At 48.1% G+C, this 16,133-nt stretch overlaps 1 protein-coding gene across 2 annotated transcripts in view; it reads right to left on the reverse strand.

Annotated features, from left to right (window-relative positions):
- Positions 1-945: 945 nt before the first annotated feature.
- CCDC83 (coiled-coil domain containing 83) overlaps positions 946-16,133 on the reverse strand; it is a 60,012-nt gene continuing 44,824 nt past the window's right edge. Inside the window, exons 6-11 of one of the 2 annotated variants that reach the window (XM_075919414.1) lie at positions 14,026-14,117; positions 11,611-11,679; positions 6,519-6,640; positions 3,840-3,934; positions 2,865-3,049; positions 946-2,007 (exon numbers count right to left, since the gene is read on the reverse strand). In XM_075919414.1, coding sequence (XP_075775529.1) covers positions 1,831-2,007; positions 2,865-3,049; positions 3,840-3,934; positions 6,519-6,640; positions 11,611-11,679; positions 14,026-14,117 — 740 coding nt within the window. In that variant the 3' untranslated portion in view covers positions 946-1,830. The remainder of the gene's footprint in view (positions 2,008-2,864; positions 3,050-3,839; positions 3,935-6,518; positions 6,641-11,610; positions 11,680-14,025; positions 14,118-16,133) is intronic. The other variant, XM_075919413.1, reaches the window with a different exon arrangement.

Genomic DNA, 16,133 nt, shown 5'->3' on the forward strand with positions numbered 1-16,133 from the left:
ATACAAGATAGGGACTGTAGGTTTGTTCTTAAGTTGAATCTGTATGTAAGTCGGAACTGGCGTCCAGATTCAGCCGCTGCTGAAACTGACCGCCAGTTCTGACTTACATACAGATTCAACTTAAGAACCCCAAGCATCCCAAAGTCAGCTGCTACTGAAACTGATCAGCGGCTGATTCCAGCAACTCTGCCTCGGGCTTCCTGTAGTCAGCGCTGGTCAGTTTCAGCAGCGGCTGACTTGGGGACACCTGGGGCAGAGCAGCTGGGGTGCTGCTGGGTTGCTCCAGTAGCACCGCTCCTCGCTCCTTGGCACTACTGGACCAACCCAGCAGCACCCCAGCTGCTCTGCCCCAGGCGTCCTGATTCAGCCACTGCTGAAACTGACCAGCAGCAGCTGAATCAGGACCTGGGGCAGAGCAGCTGGGGTGCTGCCGGGTTGGTCCAGTAGTGCCCAGAGCGGCGCTGCAGGACCAATCGGCGCCCCAGCTGCTCTGCCCCAGGGTCCACAACAAAAGCCTGGTCTGCTGCGGGGGGGGTGCAGCTAGTGTGCCCAGCAGACCAGGGACATGGGGAGCAGAGCCGCAGCGGCAGCGGGGTGCCGCGCCTCTGAGGCTTTGCTCTGGCAAAGTCTCAGAGGCGCGGGACCCTGCCACGGCTGTGGCTTCAGTCCCGGTGCCCCTGGTCTGCTGAGGACCGTCTCCAGCAAACCAGGGGCACCGGGACTGAAGCCGCAGCAGTGTTGGGTTCCCGCGCTTCTGAGGCTTTGCCAGAGCAAAGCCTCAGAAGTGCAGGAACTGCCGCCGCTGCGGCTTCAGTCCCGGTGCCCCTGGTCTGCTGGAGACGGTCCCCAGCAGACCACAGGCACCGGGAGCGAAGCCACAGCAGCGGCGGGTTCCCGCGCTTCTGCGGCTTTGCTCTGGCAAAGCCTCAGAAGCGCAGGAACCCGCCGCTGCTGCGGCTTCAGTCCCGGTGCCTGTGGCACCAGGAGCAGCTTACGAACAGGGCTTTCTCACCCCGGAGCTCGCAGGCAGCAATCCCCCACCACGACCTCCAGGGCGAGAAAGGCCCGTTCGTAAGTGCGGATCCGACATAAGTCGGATCCGCATAAGTCGGGGACTGCCTGTATACAAGGAGGCTACGTCTACACTGGAATGATTTTCCGGAAATGCTTTTAATGGAAAAGTTTTCCGTTAAAAGCATTTTCCGTAAAGTGCGTCTAGATTGGCCATGGACGCTTTTCCGCAAAAAGTTCTTTTGCGGAAAAGCGGCCTGCCAATCTAGACGTGTTTTGGGCAAAAAAGCCCTAATCGCCATTTTCGCGATCGGAGCTTTTTTCGGAAAACAAATCTCTGCTGTCTACACTGGCCCTTTTGCGCAAAAGTTTTTCGGAAAAAGACTTTTGCCCGAATGGGAGCAGCATAGTATTTCCGCAAAAGCACTGACAATCTTACATGAGATCGTCAGTGCTTTTGCGGAAATTCAAGCAGCCAGTGTAGAGAGCTGGCAAGTTTTTCTGGAAAAGCGGCTGATTTTCTGGAAAAACTGGCCAGTCTAGACACAGCCAGAATGTATAGGTTAATGTCCACAGTCTGTTGGGCTAGGAAAGAGGCCTTTATATGTGCTATCTAGAGACATTCCTATTAATGCATCCAGCTATTCAAACTGTCTAATATATAAATCTAATGCTTTAGGTACTTAAGAAAAGAACTTCCAGAAAGCGCTGTGTCACAAATTACCTGGAAAACAGATCAAAGATTTAATGAGCTGCAAATTACATGTCTAAATGACCAACATATATTAATCTATTTTTAACCAACAGGACTTTCTTTTCCTAATTAAATACAGATTTGACCATGCGATATGTGATGTGGCCCTCTGATTTATAGGTTTCAAAACTGTCTTCAAACTGGCATTTGCTTGGCATTTCTCTCAATTCTTCATGAATAGGCATGGCTGTTCCCACTGCACTCATTAGTTTCGTCTCTAGGGGACCCAGCTTTAAGTATTCCTGGAGATACAGAAGAGAGAGAGAATATTGTTGTTCATCAGCAATTGCATAGCAAAAGAGAGGCTCTTCGGAAGATGACTGTTTTAATTTTTAAAGAGACATGGTAAAGATGTGCTCCAGGGGTTCCGTGTTCAACAATTTCCGTATCAAATGTGCTTAGTTTACAAGTAAAGAAAGATTGTCATTCCAACTGCCAGCTCAGCTGGGATTCCATAGCCTGAAATACGCTCTGGGTCCCTGGAAAGCGTGAGTCCAAGGCTGTGTCTACGCAGCACAGCTTTCAGCAAAAGCTTTGCTGCTGTAAGGCAGGCACTGTAGCCGCTCTCTTGCTAACAAAATAAAATCACCTCCAACAAGGGGAAGCAGCTTCGTAAGCAGGAGGGCATCTCCTGCCGCACAGTACTCTCCACACCAGAATTTTTCATCATTAAAACTTGTCAGTCCAAGGTGTGTATGGTTTATTTTCACAACCCTGACCAACACAAGTTTTAACTACAAAAGAGCTGTGCATAGCCCAAAGCTCCCCACAGAGGGTGACGTCTGGAAGAGGTGGCCTGGCCATTTACCCTTCCCAACACAAAGTTTGGAAAGATATAAGGCTCAGACAAAGAAGAGCACTGGAATCCTCATAGTACCCTTACTGGCACTCTGGGTGCAGTGTCTCTATGGCAGCATCTTCAACTCTTTGCATGGGGAGTTTCATCCTCACTGCTATACTGCCAAATGTGGATATCAACGGCACCTTTCACCATAACAGTACTAAAAGCTGACCCAGTGCAGCTGGTAGCTCATTTCCTGACTACAAAAAGGTAGTGCCACAGTAAATGAAAGAAGCCCCATTGATTTTAAACCTTTACCTGGAAATCTTTTTCATCTTCATACAGTATGGAGCTGAAAACAGGAGACACTGGCTGTCCCCACAGATCCTCATAGCTGTATTCTTGCTTCTCAGCTTCTGTCTCAGATTGAGTATCTGAAAACACTTTCTGCTCTATGGTTAGGACTGTGCTCTCGGGGCTTTCATCTCCAGCATCTGTCTTTGCTTTGGGGGGAAGTACAATGATATGCAATGGGATTATGCTTTGTGAAGTTTAAATTAGGGTTTACCATGGAAATTGCCTATCAATGGGTAGCCAGAGAGTGGTGGCTACTGACTAACAGCCCTGCAGGGAACAGCACAGATGTAAGGGTGGCAATATCATACCAGGCCATCCTTATTTCTATGCTGCCGCTGGTGGCAGCTCTGCCTTTAGAGCTAGTTTCCTGGCCAGCAGTCACCAGTCTCTAGCTATGCAGTTCTGAAGACAATGCTGCTGCCAGCAGAAGTAAGGGTAGCAATACCACAACCCCCACACAATAACCTTGATACACAAACACACAACTCCTTTTTGGATCAGGACCCCTACAATTACAACATTGTGAATTTTCAGATTGAAATAGCTGAAATCATAAAATTTACCATTTTTAAAATCCTATGACCATGAAATTGATAGGACCCTAACAATAATTCATAGGCAGTAAAAATCTAAGATGTATTCTTGTACAATGTAGTTGATCCTAGCATCCTGGCCTGGCCTTGTTCCATTTTGGGAAACTACCTTCCACAGATCTAAATATCTATTTCACTTAACACAACAGTGTATTATTTTCCTCCTGTCCTGCTCTGTGATGTGGAATTGCTGTGCAGATTGCTAAACCTGAGGTAACTACATTTCAGTGACGGAGTAAATGATCACCATGTATAGTAGAATGTTCCCAAAGGTCTTTGCGTAGAAAAGTACTTACTGAAAAATTACTTATAAAGTTCCATGACTTTTTGACATGTGCATTACCTGCATAATCTCTACATTGTAGTCCTTCCAAGTCCTCACTAAGCAATTCCTCTCCCTGAACTTGCAGGCCAGCTCCCTGGGTAAGAAATAAATGCCTATGAAAATAAAATATAAATAAATGACTTTAGAGTTCTGTACATATTTCCCCAGCAACTGCAACAATTATCTGTGCCAGGTTTTCAGAAAAGATATGCTCGAAAAGCTATCTGACATTTAACCACAAACTCAGAATAGTGCAAGAGTTTAAAAATGTGATTGAGGCAGCCAGGTAACTTACTGACTATGCTCTTTTGTATTCCTACTTCAAAATGCCCATAAAACACAAAAAAATACAAATATAGTCTCAGATTAGTACATGGTCTAGACCAGGGGTTTCCAAACTTTTTGACACGGGGACCAGTAAATCCATTCACGAGCATTTGGAGGACCAGTAACATTCATTTGTATATTTGCATATTCATTAAGCAAATGATAAATATTTAAATAAGTTGTTTCTGGTCCTTCCAAAGCCCCCAGTGCCAGCGTTAGCAAAGCTTTTGATACAGTCACCCACAATATTCTTAACAGCAAGTTAAAGGAATATGGATTGGATAAATGGACTGTAAGATGGATAGAAAGCTGGCTAGATCAGGGTTTCCCAAACTTTTTACTTTAGTTGGAACCTGGTTTTTTTAGTACAGTTTTTTGCAGCCCAAAAATATAAACACACATTAAAAAAAGAATAAAAATGAATACATTTTCAGTTTTCACCCGGCTGCATCCTCCACCCAGCCTGGGCCAAGGCTTGGGGGACCCGGCGCTGCATGGGCACTCCAGTAGGTGGGAGCAGAAGCAGTCTTGGGGTAGGGTAGATGTCTAAGAGGGAGGGTGCAAGGAAGGGTAGGGTTGCCAGGTGTCCAGTTTCTCCTCCTGATATCCCCTGGCCAGCCCTGCTGCCCCCGTCTAGCCCTGCTTCCAGCAGCCAGTTCCCCCCGCCTCCCACCAATCTCCCCCATCAGCCCTTCTCCCCCAACAACCCCCCCCCCCCGCCAACCAACCCAGCTGTTCCCATCCAGCCCTGCTTCCCGCAGCTGGTTCTCCTGTCCTCTTCCTCCTGTTCTCCCCTGGCCAGCCCCTCTGCCCCCAGTCCAGCCCTGGTTCCGCCGCCTGCCCGCCTGCCCCCCCCCATCTCCCATCTGCCACCAGCCCCACTACCCCCAACCTTGCTTCTACCCCCTGCCAGCCCCACCCCATCTCTGCAGGACAGTCCTGCTGCCCCCAACCCTGCTTCCGCCGCCCGCTCGCCTCCTCCTCCCCCCATCTCCATGGGACAGCCCCATTGCCTCCAACCCTGCTTCTGCCGCCCGCCCGCCTGGATCTCCACGGGACAGCGCCGCTGCCTCCAACCCTGCTTCTGCCGCCCGCCCGCCTAGATCTCCACGGGACAGCCCTACTTCCCCTAACCCTGCTTCCACCGACCGCCCACCTGCCTGCCCTGATCTTCACAGGACAGCCCGGCTGCTCCCAACCCTTCAGCCCGGCAACTGGTTCTTCCTTCCCCCGCCGCCACCTCCTCCCAGCCCACTCCGCTTTGCTCCCCTACCGGCAGCCATGCTGAGGCCCGGTATTTTTTTCCCGGGGCCCCGTCCACGGAAAACGCTGGTCTAGACTGCAGCTGACAGTCTGCACTTAGCAGCAGTCCAAGGTTCTTCTAACAAGGAGAGCTAAAGACCCCCTTTTGTGTTAAGTTGTGACTGCTACAACAGAGCTATAATTACGGGAAAGTGACAGTAAAGAGAGGAGTGATAAACATAGCATGTACCACCAGGGGTTATGATATCACATGTGCTCAATCAATCCCCTTGTGAGAAACAAATTAGCTCCGTTAGATGTGAAAGAACAAGAACATCATGCTGTGCAATGTACTCTTACAGGGCTATACAGGAATCTCTTCCTTAGTTCTGCTTAGTACTTGGGACTGAAAAAACTGAATTAGCAAGTTACCCTTCATGCTCTCAAATATTTGAACTAACAATAAGGGGTAGAGCCATATGCTAGTGTCCAGCCTCCACAGCTTGATACAAGAGAGAGGTGGCAGGAAGGAGGAATTCATCCTCCCAACTCCATGGGATAGCAGCCCTAAAAGAGTGAGCCTGGGGGAAAGAAGGGGAGTGAATGGGAGACTCTGTACAGCAGGAGATAATCCAGCTCTGCCACCCCCACAGCCCGATCCCTATGTGCTAGTGAACAGAGCTTCACATCATGCCCCCAATACCCTTATTCCTGTCTCTTTTGAATGGTAAAGCTGTATTGGTTCTGCTGCCCAGGGACACTGATTGACTGTGGAGGCAGCAGAAGTAGTTTCTAGGGTCCAGATTCTCAGACGGGGTGGCATGTAGGTGGGGCACAAGGGGTTACATGCTCCCCACAGCTTGGGTGGGAAGGGCCGAGCCAGCAGCCAATGAGGGACTAGCAGGTGAGCTGGTGCAGGTGGAGCAGAGGCAGGGAGAGGAAGAGCCTGGGTGGGGTTGCTCGAGCCCTTCCCTAGGCTGGGGGGTGATGTGACAGGTGGCCCCATGGGTTGCCCCTGACAAGTCACCTCTGGTCTCAGAATCATTTAGGATTCAAATGCTCACTGAAGTTAGGAACTAAATACCTTTGAGGATCTGGGACTACATCTGTAAGTAGAACCATTCTTACCTGGATACTTTAAGGTTCTTAAGTCTGCAGTTAAACAGGCTCTTTATCATATATATATTTTCTTCTTCTAGTAGCTGAGCAGATTCTTCCAAGTCACTTACTTCCGTTCGGTATATTTCAACCTATGGCAGATGAGAGAGACATGCGGTAATGTTTGAGAGAAGGGGACCTGAAAAAAGGATCACGATCCAGGAGCTTCTGAGTTCTTGGTCTCATACTAGCTCCCTTTGTTGCCTTAAACAACACAGAAGGTCAAGCAAACAAAAACTGGTTGATCTGGTCTTTCAGACTAGAAAGAAAAAGATGGGTTGAAAACAGGATAACTATCATGGGCAGCAGGTGGAGCCCCTTTTCAAAGAGGCTAACCCCCATGCCCCCACCTCTTCCACCTGAGGGCTCCCTAAAGAAGACCAGAAGGCTCTCTCTCCTCCTCCCCACAGCCAGAGGACCCCCAGGACAGCTGGAGCCCCGAGACTCCCTGTGCTGGCCAGAGGCCCTCCACCCTGTAGTTAACACCTCCTTTCTTAAGACCACAAGCCACCCCATGGATAATCTGAGTTGTGAGATGTGTCATGCTGGCTCTAGGGCAGCTGAGGAGGCTGGAGTTGAGGGAGATTACTGATGAATCCAGGAAGCTAAGTAGCACATACCTCAATCACCCCGGAACCTGCATGGGGCATAATAATAAGGAAAAACTTCCCCATGCAAACCCCACAACAGGCAGCTGCAGCTGCACTAGGGGATGCTTAGTCTGCCCTGGCCTGTTTTACCCGGCACCTACAACTATGAGCCTTCAGTGACATGCAACTGTGAAAAAGACTAATGCAGTCCTAGGGTGCATCAGGAAAGGTATTTCCAGTAGAAACACAGAAGTGTTAATACCATTGCACAAGGCACTGATGAGACTTCATCTGGAACACTGTCTCCTTCTGGTCTCCCAGGTTTAAGAAGGATAAATTCAAAATGGAACAAGTGCAAAAAAGGGTTGCTAAGATGATCCAATGAATGGAAACCTGCCTTACGAGAGGAGGCTCAAAGAGCTTGGCTTGTTTAGCCTAACCAAAAGAAGAATGAGAGGAGATAGAATTGCTCTCTACAAATACATCAAAGGGCTAAATACCAGGCAGGGAGAGGAGTTATTTTATTAAGTGCAAATGTAAACACAAGAACAAATGGATATAAACTGGCCAGAAACAAGTTTAGGCTCAAAATTAGGTGAGATTAACCATCAGAGCAGTGGTTCTCAAACTTTTTGGGCTCAAGAGCCCTTTACCATGTGTAAAAATTTATGTGGAGCCCCAGCGGTCCACTGATTGTACGTTTTGTACCTATCGATGTTTCCAGTTTGTCAACCTCGCAGAGCCCCTGAAGATGTCTTGTGGAGCCCTGGGGCTCCGTGGAGCACAGTTTGAGAAACACTGCATCAGAAGAATGAAGTTCCGGAACAATGGAATCAGTGAGGACAAAAAACTTGTAGGACTGAGCTTGATTATGGAGGGGATGGTATGGTGAGGCTTCCTAAAAGGCATGTGGCCCATTAGCAACTGCTAGTTCATGGAGACAGGATATTAGATGGGAAGATTTTGAGTTACTAATAGGAATTTTTTCCAGGTATCTGCCTGGTGGCTCTTGCCCACATGCTCAGGGTTTAACTGATTACCGTATTTGGTGCAGGGAAGGAATTTTCCTCCGGGTCAGATTGGTAGAGACACTAGGGGGTTTTTGTTTTCCTATGAAGCATGGGAAAGGGTCTTTTACAGGTTTAAACTAATGTAAATGGTAAACTTTCTGTAACTTGCAGTCTTTAAAGCATGATTTGAGGACTTCAATAATTCAGCCAGATTTTAGGAGGTATGTGCAGAGCCATCCCATTCATAGGACGGTTTGGTGCAGCTGCTCTGGGAACCACAGCAGCTGCCCAAACCATCCTATGGATGGGATGGTCTCTCATACTAGGGATGTAAGCAGTTAGTTGGCTAGTTGACTACCTGATTAGCCTATGCTTATCAGGCAGTCAAGTAATGACTCGACTAATCGCTCCCCCCCCTTGCTGCCTCTATCAGAGAAAGCCAGCAAGGGGGGGAGCAGGAGTCAGTGCTGGGGGGAGCCAGCTTAAAAGCCGATTCACCCCCAGCGGCACCTCCGCAGTGGGGCAAGGGAGGCAGAGGCTTAGTGTGGGGAGCGGGCATGAGCCGGGAATCAGCTGTCCCGGCCCATGCCCAATCCCAGACACTGCCTCTGCTTTTTTACATTTAAAAGGCAGAGGTGCAGCCAGGGGGACTGGGCGCAAGCTCGGAATCAGCTGTCCCGGCTCATGCCCAGTCCCAGATGCTACACCTCTGCCTTTTAAATGAATTAAGAGCTTGTGGCTCTTAATACATTTAAATGGCAGAGCCACCGTGGAGTTAGCTCCCAGGGTTGGGAGCTAACCCTGCTGCAGCTCTGCAGTTTCCCCCCTTATCTACTAATCAAGTAGTTGATGGAAATTTCGACTACTCAATTAGCTGAGCAAAGACAATTTAACATCCCTGTCTCAGGTTAGGGTAGTCCATAGTACCCTGGGCAATCTGCTTTACTCCACCGTCATCTGCTAAGCTGCCCATGTTGGGGCTGGGTGCTTTGCTTCCCAATGCCTAGATGAAGCAGAGCAACCAGTCTGGCCTGTGAGATGGCAGCAGAGCAAAGACTGCTACATCACTCCACACCACTGCAGAGGGTGTGGGGGGGCCCAACCCTTGCTGCCACCCCACGCCAGGCTCGCCTGTAATCCTAGAGGCCTTGTTCCTCGGGGTTGAAGGCTTGGGAGAAGAAGTGCACTGCGGGAGAGGGTGAAGCTGGGGCAGGAAGAGGCAGGATGGTAGCAGAGATGGGGCTGGACTTGGAGGAAGGTACAGATATCCCATAGAACTGTAGATGGCTCAAGGGCCATGAGTTTGAGACCTATGCTGTAAATATCGGAGGGTATGTCTACACTACAACGTTAATTCGAACTAACTTAGTTCGAATTAGTTAATTCGAACTAAGCTAATTCGAACTAACGCGTCTAGAACTAAAAACTAGTTCGAATTAGCGTTTTGCTAATTCGAACTAGCAAGTCCACATTGAGTGGACCCTGAACAGGGCTTAAGGATGGCCGGAAGCAGTGCCAGCAGAGCATCAGAGGAGGACTTAGAGCGTGGAGATGCTGTCTCAGGCTAGCCGAGGGCTGCGCTTAAAGGGTCCCGACCCCCACCCTGGACAGACAGTTCTAAGGGGTGCCCCGCTTGCAAACCAGTCCTGGCTTGGAGTGCCGGAGTACCCACACTGGGCACATCACACCACTCGGCCATCAGCCCGGCTGCACTTGCCGCAGGCTGCCATCTGGGGAGAGGGGGAAATCGGGGGGCTGCAGGAGAGCTTCCACCCCCAGAAGCCCGCAGAGCCAGCCCAGTCCTCCCCATCGGGGGCTCGTACCCCATTCCTCCCTCACCTCCTTCCACTTACCCTTCCCTAGCCCCCCTTCTTATTGATGTACAAAATAAAGATAACGTTTCTTCCAACATTGACTCTGTCTTTATTGAACAAAACTGGGGGAGACTGGGAAAAGGAGGTGGGAGAGGGGAAGAGAAAGGCTGGGAGAGGGGAGGGCAACTAACATGATCAGGGGTTGGGAACAGGTGCCAGATGAAGAGAGGCTACAGAGACTGGGACTGTTCAGCTTAGAAAAGAGGAGACGGAGCAGGGACAGGATAGAGGTCTCTAAAAGCAGGGGTTGGGTGGAGAGGGTGCATTCAGAAAAGTTCTTCATGAGTTCCCCTAAAGAAGGACTAGAGGACACCAAAGGAAAGGAATGGGTATCAGGCTTCAAACTAGTAAGAGAAAGTTGTTCTTCTTGACAAAGCAAATAGTTAACCTGTGGAACTCCTTGCTGCAGGAGGCTGTGAAGGCTACAACTAGAACAGAGTTTAAAGGGAAGTGAGATCAAGTCATGGAGGTTGGGTCCATGGAGTAGTCTTAGCCAGGGGGTAGGAGTGGTGTCCCTGCCCAAAGTTTGTGGAAGGCTGGAGAGGGATGGCACGAGACAAATGGCTTGGTCACTGTCTTCGGTCCATCCCCTCCAGGGTCCCTAGGGTTGGCCGCTGTCGGCAGACAGGCTACTGGGCTAGATGGACCCTTGGTCTGACCCAGGACGGCACACCTGCTCCTGGGTGGCCAGGCTGGCAGCTCTCCTGCCCTAGACGGCCACTTTCCTGTGCCTAGTGCGGAGATCGTGGACGAGGTCCACGATGTCCGCACTAGCCCAGGAAGGTGCCCGCCTCTTGCGGTCCAGGGCAAGCTCCCGGGAGCCGCCAGCCTGGTCCCGGGAAGAGGGGGTTGGCTGGGGGACATCGGGTGGGTGGCTCTGTGCCGTGCCAGGTGCAGGGTCTGCTGGCTGGGTGCTGGCAGGCTTGCACCTGGCACGGGCACCGTAGCCAGCCCGTGCCCCTTTAAGGGGTCCGGGGCCGGGAGGGGGGCATAGAGTTTCCCTGGTGTTGGCCACAGTGGCCACCAGGGAAACCTGGGGAGGGCTAGCCTCCCACTAGTTCGAATTAAGGGGCTACACACCCCTTAATTCGAACTAGTAAGTTCGAACTAGGCTTAATCCTCGTAAAATGAGGTTTTCCTAGTTCAAACTAAGCGCTCCACTAGTTCGATTCAAATTTGAACTAACGGAGCGCTAGTGTAGCGGCTATGAATGTTAGTTCGAACTAACGTCCGTTAGTTCGAACTAACATTGTAGTGTAGACATACCCTGAAAGACTGAGCCGTAAAATTGCATAATGGATAATCTTGTACATTTCTACTTATTAAACAGCCGATCGAGTAGAGTAGTGTTGTAACTAGCAGAGACAAAGTTTTGGCTTGTCATTGCAATTGTGACAGGACATGTATCTTGATGTCACAAACTGAGAAGTAGTTTTTCCAACACAACTGTGATCTACTTAAAATAACATCCTGGTCACCTTTCTCTCTGCAGTCCTTAGAGGCCTATGATAAGAAGCATAGTGATGACTACAGACCACCATTAAATTCAAAACTTATAATTGGATAAAAAAACTAGTACTCCTCTTACCTCTTCTTTCAGCCATTCATTTTCTTCAATCTCCCTGTGACTGGTTTTATCAATGTGCTTTACAGCATTCTGAGAAAACATAGTTTTAGATCTTCTCTGTAGACAGGTTTTTACAATGACACATTCTTGAGGAAAACATTTCTAATAGGCTGTTTAGTCCTCTAGGCAGGAAATATCCACACAGGGAAATGGAAACTGTGAAAGATTCCCCTATACCATTCCCTTGGGGGATGTGTAGTGGCTCTGCCATGGGATGCAAGCGGAGTTATCGCTCACATCAGCTGTTCCAGTCCAATGCAATTTGTCACCAGTTATTACTTCTGACATGAGTTTCCTTAAATAAGAGCTATGTCCCTCCCTCCTATCTATTATTTCTGATTTATCCAGCACTGATGTTACAATCTACGGCTGTGTCTACACTGCACCCCTTTTCCGGAAAAAGGATGCAGATGAGACAAGTCGGAATTGCAAATGAAGCGGGGGATTTAAATATCCCCCGCTTCATTTGTATAAACATGGCTGCCGCTTTTTTCCGGCTCGGGGCTTTGCCGGAAAAAAGCGCCAGTCTAGATGGGGATCTTTCGGAAAATAAAGCCTTTTCCAAAAGGTCCCTTATTCCTGCTTTTAAGAGTATAAAATCAAAGCCCAGAGCCGGAAAAAAGCGGCAGCCATGTTTATACAAATGAAGCGGGGGATATTTAAATCCCCCGCTTCATTTGCAATTCCGACTTGTCTCATCTGTATCCCTTTTCCGGAAAAGGGGTACAGTGTAGACACAGCCTACGTGTGTGAAATCAGACTTTTGCAAAGGAAGGAAGGTAATACCACAAATTTAGTGTTATGGCTCTGATCCTTTGGGGCTCCTTTCAGGGACAAAGGTCTGTACTAGTGAATTTGATTGCAAGATCAGAGGTTTGTCTTCCTTATTGACACAAATAAGAAATGAACTAGCAGGAAGGAGCAATCCTTTGTTTAGCATCATATGTTTAAAATCCAGGGATCTCACTCTCTTCTCAGTGATTTAACTGAAGTCAGTGAAGCAAAACCCCTAATCTCTGAAAGGATCTAATGAAGTGTGGATTTCTGGTGATAGACATATAGATCCATCAGCACTGATCACTTTGTTGACTGAATACTAACACTGGTATAAATGAGAAGAATCAGATCCCATATATATTGATGAACTCTAATAGTTTGTCTTTGGACTATAGAAAACTGAAGTATCTTTTTTCTAACTTTCTGACCATTTTGGTCCATTATTGGATCAATCTTAATTCTTGAGTGAGAAAACAATATAATATAAAATCTCAAGAAAATCACATACAGTAAAACCTGTGTTATCTGGCATGCTCAGGGATTAGGGCGTTCTGGTTATCTAAAAATTCTGGTTATCTGAGGGTCCCATCAACCTAGGAAAAACCAATGGACAATAATAGTAAAACTCAAGTTTTTAATATTGGTAGTTTTGTAGTGTGAGGCAGTTGGTCTCACATTTCTATTTTGAGTTAAAGATGATTAGTACTTCTTAAATAAAAATTTTTAAGCAAATCATGGTAAAGCCAGGCCTGTGCACCTGAAGATGTGACAGAATTGTGGTTGGGGGCAATGCCAGTTAACAAAGTTTTCTGGATAACAGAGTTCCAGATAACAAAGGTTTCACTGTACTACAGCTTCAAACGTGCAAACATTTACGCACATGTTTAACTTCAGTGGGACTATTCACATGTTTGAAACTAAGAACACATGTAAGTGTTTGCAGGAACAAGGCTTTGATCATTGCTGGTTTTGTTTCTGCAAAGATAGCCTTGGGAAAATACTTTTTCATCATTTTCTGAAATGTAAAAAGCTATTTGTTGAAAATCATTTTTTGTATGTTCATGTTAACATTTATTGTTTGACTTTTTAAAATTGAAAGATATATCAACATCTGAATATTAACATTTGTGTATAAATGTAAAACATGCCACTCTGGGTATTTTTGTTACAGAGACATTTTATTGTAAAGCCCGCAATCTTACATGAATTCTTATTTTTCAAAATTAAATTCACAGTAAAAATGTAAAGTTCTTGAATGAGCTTTCACTGCCTCAGTTTCCCCCACTGTAAAATAGAGATGATGGTACGGACCTATGCAAAAGCACTTTTAGCTCTACTGATGAATAGCACTATATAGCAGCTAAGTGTTATTTTTATCACAGTATATTATATTTATATAAATAAACAGCACTCCAATATTGGTCAATAAAATATTTTACAGTTCATTTTATTGTGTTCCTACCCACAAAATATCCTGTCATTCCACTAAAGAAGGCCCAAATCAGCCTTTTTTTAAAAAATCTGGTTTAAAATCAATAAGAGAATGAGTATTTGTAATCAAGACCTGATTAGCACTCAGTATAAAAGCAGAAAAAATACCTCAGTAGCCCATTCCTTCTTTTGGTTCATTTGTTTCTCAGCCAATCTGTCCATTTTTTCTTTTGTCGCTCCCAGAGTGTATCTATAATACTCTTTCAAAAGCAAAGCAGAAATCATTAGATGACACTGATTTCCTCTGCAGATGATGAGATAACTTGGGGTTACTGAGCTAATGTGACACCAGAGTCAGTATTGTTTTAGAGCATGTAAATATTGCTGTGAAAATGTGAGTACAGCACAGAGAGTCATACCAGGCTCAGTTAAATCTATCTAGCATGGATAACAGAAGTAGTATAGATGTGGCAGCACAAGCGTTAACTTGGGTTAGCAACACATGTACAAACCCAAGAGTAAGTACCCAGATGACCAGCCTATGCTGCCTTCTCTACTTTGTTGCCCCTGTTAGCTAGATTAAAGCTAGCATAGTTATGCCTACCATCGGGGCCGGCTCTAGATTTTTTGCTGTATGTGCCCAATACAACTATATATGGAATGAAGCTTGCCTTAGAGACATCAAACACAAAAGTTTACCCAGATCAACGAAGTTTAATTCTTTAAAGAAATATCTATGAAACAGCATGTGTGGTTCTTTGAAGAGAGTAGAACAGTTAATATTCTCTCTCTCTCTGTGTGCTGGATCCTTGTTTGGTTCTACTTCTACTACAAACATGAACAAGAAAAATATACTAGGAACAGACTTCAAAGGGTTCATGGGGCTGAGGCTGTCGGGGGCTTGGGGAAGAGGCCAGGGGCTGGGCCAGCAGGCTGAGTGTTTGTAGGTTTGCCAGGTGTCCAGTATTTTCTGATTTTTTATCAGACAGGAATCGAAAATACCGGATACATGGCAAGCCTAGGCGGAGAGGGGGCATCTTACCTGGGATTTCCATACTATGTAGGCAGAGGGGTGGCTGATGGCTTGGAGTGGAGAGGCTCTTAGAGGTAGCAGCCGCCGGGGAGGAGCAGGACTAGGAGACAGGGCTGGCCAGCAGGCTCCGGGGCTAGGTGCACATGGTGCCAGTGCTGGCTGCGCAGCCGCCGCATCTCCCGTGGCCCTTTAAATCGGCGGAGCAGGGCAGGGCAGGGCTAGGCATTGACAGGGAAGGGGAGGAGCAGGAGAGGAGACAGGGGCAGCCAGCAGGCTCTGGGGCGCATTGGTGCTGCCAGCGCGCAGCTGCGGCGTTTCTTGGCGTTTCCTGGCTGCGGCCCTTTAAATCGGTTTAGCGGGGCGGGACCGGACGGAGGCACGGGCGAGCCGGGCAGCTGCCTAGGGCACCAACTGATGGGGGGCGCCTGATGGCAGCTGTAATGGGAGTGCGGCGTCCCTTACAGCTGCCATCAGGCGCCTCGCGCCCGGTTCCCCGCGGCGCCAGCCAGCAACGCCCTTCCCCCCATGGCCACAGGGCCCTACATGGCCGTAGCCGGGCCGCGCATGCGCCCTGGTGGCGGGCCTGCGCACCCTAGGGGGGTGGGCCCGCTCCCCATGGGCGGGCCCGCGCATGCGCTGTGCGCCCGGGGGCAGCACTGCATGCCCGTGCCCAGGGTGCCAGAATGCCTCGGGCCGGCCCTGGGGCGGGGCTAGGCGTTGCTAGTGGCGGCACCGGCTGCTTACCTGAAATGCTGCCCCTGGCAAAGTGCCGCCCCAAGCACCTGCCTGATTTGCTGCTGCCTAGAGCCGGCCCTACCTACCATGCTACAATAACCCCTTCACCGTATCCCAAAGATGTCTCATGCCCAAAAAACTACGTATTCAGGGAGTATACTCAAGTGAATTATGCAAGTGCTCTTCATGCACAATTGTTGTGTATTGTGTATACTGACTAACATTAAAGCATAACTCAAAGGCTATGTCTAGACTGCAAGCCTCTTTCGAAAGAGGCTTTTTTGAAAGATACTTTAGAAAAAGCCTCTTTCGAAAAAGAGCATCTAGACTACAACCAGTACCTTGGAAAACGCAAGCTGCTTTTTTGAAAGAGAGCACCCAGGCAGTCTGGATGCTCTCTTTGGATAAAGAACAGTTTGCTTTACATAGTGCCTTTTTTCGAAAGAGCACTTTCGAAAAAAGGCATTATTCCTCATAAAATGAGGTTTTCCGTGGTCGAAAAAACTGC

The sequence above is a fragment of the Pelodiscus sinensis genome, chromosome 1, assembly GCF_049634645.1.
Source record: "Pelodiscus sinensis isolate JC-2024 chromosome 1, ASM4963464v1, whole genome shotgun sequence".
NCBI lineage: Eukaryota > Metazoa > Chordata > Testudines > Trionychidae > Pelodiscus > Pelodiscus sinensis.